Source organism: Cryptomeria japonica, chromosome 3 (assembly GCF_030272615.1).
Source record: "Cryptomeria japonica chromosome 3, Sugi_1.0, whole genome shotgun sequence".
Classification (NCBI taxonomy): Eukaryota; Viridiplantae; Streptophyta; class Pinopsida; order Cupressales; family Cupressaceae; genus Cryptomeria; species Cryptomeria japonica.
The window spans coordinates 90383094-90393604 of NC_081407.1; the positions used below are offsets into that span (position 1 = coordinate 90383094).

A 10511-nucleotide genomic window follows, 5' to 3' on the forward strand; every position below is an offset into this window, starting at 1 on the left:
CCCTAGAAGATAGAGTTTCAGACCGCCCTTCCTCATTGATGTCAAAGGGGGAGATATGTGTATGTGGAGAGTTATGTGGATAAAACAAGCAATCTGAGAGAGATGTTGATATAAGGGGGAGCACAATCACAATGCATGTTTAGACGTAGTTTTGTTGAGCAAGTATTGCCGTCAATGACAAAGGGGGGATTGTTAGACACAATACTGTTAGTATTTTCATTGATGTTAAAGGAGTCACACGAAGTGTTTCCATTAATGTTGAATTTGTTATAGGGCTCAAAACAACCTTTTTTATGATAGTCAATTTTTGGACTAAGTTTCAGAACCATTGAACTTGGACTTTAATTTCAAAACCAAAATCATAACCATGTTTGAACTCTGATAGTTTTTCCAACAAGCTTATGTCTAAAGTGATCAACACTTAGTCCTTTTTTTACATGTCAAGCTTTGACTTTGAAATCAGTCATCGGACTTCACCAAGGTTTCCACAACTTAGAATTTCCTTGAAATGGCTTTGTGAAAAGGCAAGTCAAATTACTTCTAAAAAGCGGTGAGGTTTTGTGTTTTCAAAACCAAGTTCAGTTTCCTAAAGTTTTACCAAAAAGATGTTGTAAAGAAGAGAGAAGAAGAAGGCAAAGAAGCTACAAGATTTCTTAGTTTCAAAATCTATTTTGAACTCTATAATTGTTTCCAAAACTAGTTGAAACTCTTACAAGAGAAGGATAAAAGATCAAGAATGAAGAATTTAACAAAGTGAAGATGTGGAAAAGGGGGATGGTTTCAAATCAATCACATATTTGCATTCGAGGAACAAAGAATTCAAGCATACAAGTTTTTAAAACAATCATTATCAATGAAATTATGTTTCTTCAAATTGTAAGCATGCAATAACATCTTGTAGAACTTCACTCCATCACATCAAGCCTTGCATGAGATTTCTTGAAATAGTTTCATACTTGAGGTAATATCTTGTCAATTCATCATTTCATTACTAGTTTAGCCTCTATCCTTGTGAGGGCACACACTCTTTCACCAGCATAGGTATTGTGGAGGTGAGAACACCAACATGGGGTTTGAATTCAGCAAGCCCCTATATAGCACAAACCATTTTTCCTTTTTTCTATGTGTGCAATTTAGATTTGACAATGAAAAGGCTATAAAAGTGCAAAAAAGGTAGATACAGGTTGTGATTGATTTTGAACAAATTAATTTAAACCATGGACTAATTTTCCTAACACCCCTATCCTACTATTTGAGATATATTTTTGTGAGACAATGCTTCAAATCCTCTTTACTACATTTTAGATCACTTTCTTTAGTTTCAAAAACCTTTAGACTAGGGCATCTAGTACTTGTGTCTAACACTTTATGTTCCATATTTTAGATCCAGGTTCCTCTTTATATCTCTATTCAATATCTATCTTGTTGTTTTAATTATTCTTTTAATATCTATAATTTATTGTTGAAATAAATTATTAGACTATCATAACCTTAGATCTAATATGCACTTCACAATCTCATTCTTCTTTCAACAATGGAACAAAGCCCCAGTGTCTAGATATGCTATCAAGATTGTAGTCATAAATATTCGTGTTCCAATGTTATGTAAGAGAACTTCGGGTCTTTAGTTTGCATTTATAGACCTAAGATCCCATTTTTCTTTATATCATGAGCCAATGGAGCTTAAATTTAATTTGTGCCCCACTAGCTGAATAAGCTTGTGAAACCTACTTTTGGTCCACTAAAGTTGGGAAAAAAAATCAAATTGTTGTGCTTCTCAAAGTAACAATAGCTTAACTAAGGTTTTGGCTAGTGTTAGAAGTGGGCTAACAAACATTGAAGCAATCACCGGCTAGGAGGGACCTCAAAGAGATCAGTCCAGACCGGTTAGCAAGAGTAAACACAATGGAAACACAAGGACATGATGGAGGAAATGCAAAACAACTTGAATTATGTCATGAAAACTGGTTACAACCAATCGGTAACAACCGAGTTATAGAAACCGACTCACAGGCCTGCTAAAACATGCTCAAAATACTAAACAAGTCACAACTGGGACCTCAAATATTAAGACATATCTTCTATGTTCAGTCTAACTACTTTGTTACATTCTAATACTCTATTACAATGATTTATCTGATCCAAGGGTATCCAGTCAACCCAAAAGGGGATCGAAAACCGAAGAACAAGACCTAACATGCAAAACCAACAAGATCAGCCTCCGCCAAAGAAATTCCTCTGAAAAATCCAAAGGATGAAGAGTAGATGATGGGAAAAGGTCGGCCACACACCAAGGAACATCAGAATCAATGCTCAAGGCTCCACAAGCTACGGAAGGGGATCCAATAGATCACCAATGCAAATAGGTCTAGGCAACCAGTAACAGTAAACTGTCTCGAAAACTAGTAGCGATAACTTGCTGGAAAATGATCCAAATGCTCCATGGTTTGGGAATAAGGAAGATGATCAAGTCTTCAAGTAAAATACAACTCCACAGGTTTTAGTGAGCCAAATCTTGGACACATAGAAAGAAATGCTAAAACTGTAGACAAAAAGCAAAACAAAAAGGAAATATTTTTGGTTGATGCAAGATTGCTATGAATCGGGGATGCTCCTGCATCAAAAACCCATAAGGATGTGAGAAATACAAGTGATAGCATAATTCCACCAAGAAATCCAATTGATGTCATGCATGGGGTGAGGCTCCAAATTCTAGATACTTGTATGTTGGTTGAGGCATCCTTGTGATTGAGCATTGATGTGTTGAGAAAAAAATACATCTTTATGACCTTGGGAATGACAAACTTGTCATTTTATAGGAAAAATTATTGGAAAGTGGTTTGAAATGACAATGTTTGGCGAGGGTCCTACTAGAAAGGGTAATTGCTAGCAAAATCAAGAAGGATTGAGTTGATATCATGACATGATCAAGTCTCTTTAAAACTCTTTTAGGCCAAATCCATAAATTGTTCCAAGTTTACCTCGTCAAATTATCTTGGTAGCAATCAATGTTGGGATAAAAAACCCTCAATTAATTGCACATGTAAAACCAAACTTCCCTTTTGCCAACTGTCTAACACATAGGCAAGACCCCACACCTATCATGGCCCATCTCTATCATTTTAAAATCTCCACACAATATCCAAGTGACAACAAAAATTGAATTGGTGAGCAATCTCTAAAAGAAAGATCTCTTAATAACATCATTTGAGACAAACACTGATAATATCAAATAAATGATCATTAGTGTTAGAGAGGGCCCAAACAACTCACTTGGTAGAATCACATCCTTGATTAACTAAATTCCAATTCCATATCAGTGATAAAAAAAATGACAACATTAAAAATTTTCAATTCTATATTCATCATTATTATCATTATTTTTAAAAAATATAAAATTATAAATATAATATTTTATATAGAAATAAAATAAAATTCTACATCCTATTTTAAATATTTTTTTTGCTTGGTAATATAATTTATTTTATTGGAATCCAAAAAGAAAGTCTTACAACCATAATAGCATCTACCAAAAAAGTCACAGATATTGCAACAACAACATCCCAACCACAATCGCCATCAACAGTTTCATAAAAAAACTATCTACCCAACAACACCATTAAATAAACAATGGAGTAGATAACCACTACAGACAAATTCTACCCCAATAACTATGAGTACATCAACTCATTGTTTTCGCCTTCTATGCCTGCCCACAACTGCCCTTGTATTTATTTCCTCTGCTACCTTTGGTTTCCTTAGACATAACACCCTCCTCGCAGTCCCCCTGCTTCCACCTTGGCGATTTCAATGACTACATCAATCTCTTTAATCTCCACCACCAATTTAAGTGCATCCCATGCCTCACCTCCTCTCTGCGGTGTACCTTGCATAATCCTCTCATCCATCTTAGGAAAGGAAACAATTTTGCATGTCCTCCACCTGCATCCATCTCCATGCCCTCCCGTACCTCAAACCCAACACCCGACTCTGCCCATTCCAGGAATGAGTCCATTCCTACCAGGAAGTCCTCATGGACTATCATCTCCATAACCCGCCTCACCGTTGTTGTGGACTCCCCCAACTCCAAACCCCATGCCATTACAAGTAAATAAATATCCATCCATATTTTGTACTTGTGTTTTATCAAGTTGATAGCTTCGCCCACTACTATTTCCACACTATATGCCAACAATTCATCCGAGAACTTGAACGTTCCTCTCAATCTTTTTATGGTGACATCACCATAAAAAGGATACAACTACTTCTTATTCTGCAATGTGAAATTTGCTTCCATTTCAATACCTTCACCGCTTCACCACCTGCCCTGCTCTAGGCCAAAAAACCTCTACAACAAAACCCTTTGCCAAAATCAACTTCCTTCGCAATGAAGCTTTAGAGGAAGTGTGGATGCTTTAGAGGAAGTGTGGACACTTTAATTATTAAAGCACTCGACTTGAAAGACATCATTAAATCCACTTCAAGCTTTAAATGATCGTCGCCCTTTGCCATCTCCCCTCTATCTTCTGTACTTAACTCAACTCTAATATCATTAATGACAAAATCCCACCTCCTCTTCAAATATCACTTGTTGAAAGTCTTCCACTCTTAGTTTACCAATCGTATCAAATGACAATGCCCATTTAGAAAGGATATTGGCCTCTGCATTCCCTGCTCGCCTAATATGACTTATATAGAATTCATCAAAAGATTTAAGTTCTTCAATAATATTGTAAATCCAACTAATTATTGCCCAAATGACAATCAATGAATCCCCCCCAAGATGTATTTTGTTATCTCCCAACTTCTTACTCAACCTGACTGCTAACAATCCGACTGATGCTTCTGCTATATTATTTGTGCCTTCATCAAGCTTTTGAGCACCTAAAGCAACTATATCACCCTTCCAATCCCTTACAATGACCCCTGCCCCAGATGGTCCCGAATTGCCTTTAAACGCACCATCAAAATTTACTTTCCACCATCCCTCCAAAGGTCTCTCCCACACCATATTAGAAGAAAAATCACTAGTAGTTTGAACCCTTCTAAGGCCCTTAATGGGCCTAAAATGAATACCAGGCCATTGAGATTGTACTCTTCGATCATCTACCGTAAAAGAGACACTTGGATTAAAAAATTGGGATGCATCAGCACCAACTGTTTCTTCTATTGCATGATTAAAATTTATCAAATTTAACCTTTTCAGAGATTCTTCCTTGTCTAGAAAAATGTTTCTATTCCTCTCCTTCCATAACTCCCAAATGACTAACGATGGGCAGACCTTCCATACACAAGAAAAGTGCAACTTCCGCCACCGCAATGGCCAACTATCAAAAACCTATTTCAAAGTTGCTGGCATTGGACTCTGCCAACCCAATAAACCCCTAAAGACCAATTTTACAATTTACTAATAAATGGTCTGTAGTTTCTTTAGCTTCGCCACACATGACACACTTCAAAGGCCTGCAAATGCCCAAACATTTCCTCCTACCACCCATAAGGATACGACCTCTATATGTTAGCCACACAAACGTTCCTACTTTCGGTAGAACCTCTTTGCCCCAGAATAATTCGACTGGCCAATTTTCCTGACCAACACCAATCTCCGAAAATTGATAACCCAATTTCACTGAATACTTACCATTAATAGCTCCACACCACACCACACCACTTTATCATCTCTGTTCACCTTCTGAATATTTCTAGAGTTGAAAATCCCTTGCATAAGAACTTTCCACTAAACTGGAAGCTCAAGATCCTGAACAGACTTCCACTTCCACCTATCACCTAGAGGACCACCTTACAAAGAAAGGTAGTCACAAACCTTATCTCCCCAATTCTGTAAGAACCACTCCCTAGCTTCTTCATATCTAAGATTCTCCCTTAAAACTGGGTGACCATTCCATGAGTCATCCCAAAATTTGGCTTTTGTGCTTGAACCAACGTGCCAAGTAATATGTTCCACAATAACTTTCCGACAAAAAATGATGAAATTCCAAATTGCAAAACCTTTTAAAAGGTTACGAATTGTAAAGATCGTCCTCCATAGAATCCAGATATTTTGCTTTTAGAATCTTTACCCATAACTGCAAGGGCTGGGATCCTATTTTAAATATTACTTTACATACAATAATTAATAAATAAAACTAATATATATCTTCTAGACACAAATAAAATTATAATATCTAACGTATTAAATTTGCATATAATTTCTTTTAATATACATAACCATTTCACAAATACTAATTTATTTATATTAAAGATTATTTTTCTAGAACTTTTAAAGGAAACCCCACCGCGAGTGTAGATTCCTCGCGTAAATTATTAGTACACTTTAGAATCAATTCCCAATCTGTGTTTTTTCGCTCATAAGTTCGTTTTCTATCGGAAACAGACGCTCGATAATTTATACCTGAGTACTAAGAAGTTTCGATATTTCGAGCTTCTTGGGTTTTCAGATGGGATTGTAGCCCACTTTCTTGTAACCTATAAAATTTAGGTGTGAAATAATTTGTTGTCAAGAACATTACTATGGGTATCACCAGAGAACTCGAGATTGCGAACAGGACTTTACTGATAGAGGAGCATGAAAACATAACAGACCCACTAACAGGAAAAGAAGCAGCAGGTTGCTGGACATGGGACTGCTCTATGGTCCTGGCCTATTATTTGACCACACCCAATTGGCCTCCTTCCTCATTCTATGCGAAAACTGTAATTGAATTAGGAGCAGGCACAGGCGTTCCAGGCCTTACTGCAGCTCTCTTAGGAGCCAATGTAATATTAACAGACCTTCCCCCACTCTTACCAGGCCTGCAAAAAAATGTAGATAAAAACGACCTTCGAGATAAGGTTATAGTGAAAGAATTGATATGGGGGGAAGATTGTTCTTTTTCAGATTTAGGTCTATCACAACCTGTGGATTATGTTCTTATGTCTGACTTGCTGTATGATGTCAATTCTATGCCTGCTTTGTGCAAAACTCTAAAACATATCAGTGATGGGCATACTCAGATTTTACTGGCATATGAGCTTCGTTATGGAACTACTGAATGCTTTAAGGCTCTGAAGGAGAGGGGCTTCAGGTGGGCTAAGGTTGCTCAGGAGGATCTGGATCCCGAGTGGCAAAGCGAAGACATTGGTATTTTCAAAGTTTTTATACAAGACTGAATATTTTGATTTTCAAATCTTTGTATGTGCATATGTAAAAATCAGTACGGTTACATTTAAGCGAATTTGTTGAATTTTGAAGTTCGGTGATTATAGCAGGTGCAGTGAATGGTTATCCTTAATTGTTAAAACGCGAGGACATTAAAAGCTTATGGTTTTTAACATATTTCTCAGTGCATATGCAAAGTATGTATTGATATTTATTTAAAATTATACATGGTTTGGGATATTTGATTAGAAGGAATTTTGGACATGGTTATCATCTTCTATTTTTTTCCCAAATTCATTTTGTTTCTAACGAATTTCAACTTTTTATTTGAAATTCTGATATTTTGTTATTTAGGAACATGGCTGCTGTGGTAAAATGAATGTATAGTGGGTGAAAAGGGGCAAATAACCCAAGAGGATTTCTGGATATTTGGAATATGAGACCACAATTAATGTAATGCTTGTCTTTCTGTAATCGGCTGATTAAGGTACGTATTCCCTTAATGGGTATTTTTTATTTTTGAAATCCTAGGCTATGGTGACCTTATGATTCTGTATATATCTATCTAGAACAGATAATCTTAGATTGTTAATGGGACTTTACTAATAGAGGAGGATGGAAACAAAACAGACACCCTTTGATTGCCTCTCTTTACTTGGTGCGGTTCTTGAGGCCTAGTGCATCTCTCTCCCACATATTCGTAATAGAAGTATTATATATAGAACTTTATAAATGCAAATACCAGAGATGTTGAGATTGCAAATGGGACTTGGCTAATAGAGAAGCATGGAAACAAAACAGATACTTTTAGAAGCAAAGAAGCGGCAGGTTGTGGAGCTCGGGACAAAGCAATGGTGCACCAACAGGATGTTGTAGTCTATAAGTATACAGTGTGATAGTGATGTAAAAGGGTTGGCACCCCCCCCACAAACCTGCCACAATCAGCACTCAAATATACATACAAATCTGAATGGAATAACAGCAAATTGGATGAAATGAACAGTTAACTGTTTTGCAAATTCCCGAAATTCTTATTGAACTCAAAACAAATTTGCATTACAAAACAGTGAGCCTATTGGCTTCACTTTACAACATTTCCATCTATTTTGGTTTCTCACAGACCTGCAACAAAGGTGTCTTTTACGAGCATGAAATTGTTTATCCAAAGGCCTTCTTTCAAACTCTCAACCTCAAACTACACCTGCAGCCAACAAATTAAACTTTTCACCCAAAAACTATTTCCAACCCTCTATCATTCCCCTAAAATCTCACCTCATCCAAACAAATACATCCAACACCCTCCTAAAAGCTGCCCCCAACTCAAAACCTGCTGCTCTAAAATTCTACGCCAGCCCCTGTAGAAGCACCCCAAAAAACTTTATTTGAATAAAGCCAAAATAATTAAGCCCCATACGTTACGTGCAAATCCATTACTCATGGCTAAGATTAGGTTCTCACGGGGAGGACTCCACTACCCTGCCCAGCATAGGAGAATTTAAGATGCGGAAGAGATTCTCTCCCACGTGGAGGATGCTCTGCATCAGACACCCATGGTAGCCACTTTTCAAGAGGAAAACCATGGCCTCTAACTTTAGCTTCTGATAGCCAAGATGAGTCTTCAATACGTCTTCCAAGCCATTTTACCAAGTATTCAAAGTATTGCTTGTTTCTTGTGCTCTTACTCACCCTACTGTCCAAAATTGTCTCAATTTCACACCTTTTTGAAGTGGATTTTGGAATGCTCAACTGTGCCTCTGTGATGTCTCCCTAAAATTCACCTTCATAATACTTTGTTAAATATGAAATATTAAAAATAGGAGATATATTGAATCCTTTATGCAACTCTACTTCATATGCATTACTTGAATCATGTTTACTTACAATCTTACATGGACCAAATTTCCTCATTTTGAGCTTATTGTAAGTACCCATTGGAAATCTTTCTTTCCTCAAATGAACCATAACATCATCTCCAACCTGAAATTCCTTATGTCTCCTCTTCAAATCAGCATTAGACTTATATGAAAAATTCATTTTATGAATATGCTTTCTTACCTCATCATGTAGGCTCTTCATATGTTCAACAAAGTCCTCTGCTTCTACACTGCTTTTGTCACTCCTCTCCAACTTTTTTAGATCTATAACAACATTTGGATTGCTTCCATAAACAATCTGAAATGGTGATCTTCCTGCACTCCTATTGATGGAGTTGTTGTATGCAAATTCAGCTTGTGGTGGGATCAAATCCCACCCATTTGGTCTGTCACCAACTAGACTTCTTAGCAGATTACCCAAGCTTCTGTTTACAACTTCAGTTTGTCCATCTGTTTGTGGTGTTGAACCCAAGGGAGGACTGAGGGTTGCAGGGGGTTGAATTAGTCCAAACAAAATAACTATTGTAGCATATAAACAATTAACCAGCAACACATATCAACACATGAACACCAAGATTTATACGTGGAAAACCCAAATAGGGAAAAACCATGGTGGGAAGTTAACCCACAAGATAATCCACTATATAAGAAATGATTACAACAAGGAGCTCACTACTCTAGACTTGTACACCAAGGCTAACTCCTCATTGGACAAGATACAAAGAGGACTTGCAAAACCCAAAGCTAACTGCACTCAGAGCAAGATACACAAATGATCTGAAAAGAAGGATCTCCTGATCATGAGCTGTCCTTGAATTCTGCATCAAGTGACCAACATCAACACACACTCAACTTTGATCTCAATTGCCAACACTCTGTCTCAACTCTCTGTCACAGTCTTCAACACAACTTGCATATCATTCAAACACAACTCTTCTTCGTTGCTCACATTTCCTCTGATCTTTCGCACTTTACCACACCATCTACACTCTCTCTCATTCCATAGTCTAACTCAAAACATACATATGCCTATATACAAGATAGATCATCAAAGCTTAAACCAAGTCGGCCTGAATCAAATTTTACTTTCCGAACCAAAAACACACACTCTGATCCACTGCAGGAGAAAGAGAGGGCCAAAACACGACATCCAATAATCAATTCACCAATCCACAATCACCAAAATATAACTAACAATATATCCACATGCTACACAAACGCATAAGCAATTACTGATCAAAACATAAGCTTAAATGCAAATATCTCAAATCCGGATCTCCACACGCTACGGTGAGACCCATACGCTTCCACAAATCATATCCGAACCTAAGGATAGGTCAAACATAGAATCTTATAACCAACAACGAACAACGACACAAAACCCAAAGAACACAAAGATGTTTCCGAACCACATAACCATCATATCCATGATATCAAAAACATTACTAATGGAGATAACAACAATGCTCAACACCAAC

General features: G+C 37.1%; 2 protein-coding genes across 3 annotated transcripts; one reads left to right on the plus strand and one right to left on the minus strand.

Moving 5' to 3' along the window:
* Window positions 1–4552: 4552 nt before the first annotated feature.
* Window positions 4553–5011, minus strand: LOC131078589 (uncharacterized). Its single transcript, XM_058016331.1, has one exon. It carries the CDS (start codon window positions 5009–5011, stop codon window positions 4553–4555), a length of 459 nt encoding a protein of 152 aa, XP_057872314.1.
* A 1312-nt stretch (window positions 5012–6323) lies between these two features.
* Window positions 6324–7852, plus strand: LOC131078581 (uncharacterized). 2 transcript variants are annotated; one of them, XM_058016321.2, is made up of 2 exons: window positions 6324–7141; window positions 7267–7336. In XM_058016321.2, exons 1-2 carry the CDS (start codon window positions 6532–6534, stop codon window positions 7290–7292), a joined length of 636 nt encoding a protein of 211 aa, XP_057872304.2. In that variant the 5' UTR covers window positions 6324–6531; the 3' UTR covers window positions 7293–7336. The 2 variants fall into 2 exon arrangements, with proteins under 2 accessions (XP_057872304.2, XP_057872306.2); XM_058016323.2 differs by lacking the exon at window positions 7267–7336 and adding an exon at window positions 7514–7852 and having other exon boundaries at window positions 6325–7141.
* Window positions 7853–10511: the final 2659 nt, after the last annotated feature.

Coding starts and splice junctions, on each gene's coding strand:
- LOC131078589 (XM_058016331.1), bottom strand. CDS start 5,011: ATGGTGTGGGAGAGACCTTTGGAGGGATGGTGGAAAGTAAATTTTGAT.
- LOC131078581 (XM_058016321.2), top strand. CDS start 6,532: ATGGGTATCACCAGAGAACTCGAGATTGCGAACAGGACTTTACTGATA. Junction 7,142..7,266: donor GTGGCAAAGCGAAGACATTG/GTATTTTCAAAG, acceptor CGGTGATTATAG/CAGGTGCAGTGAATGGTTAT.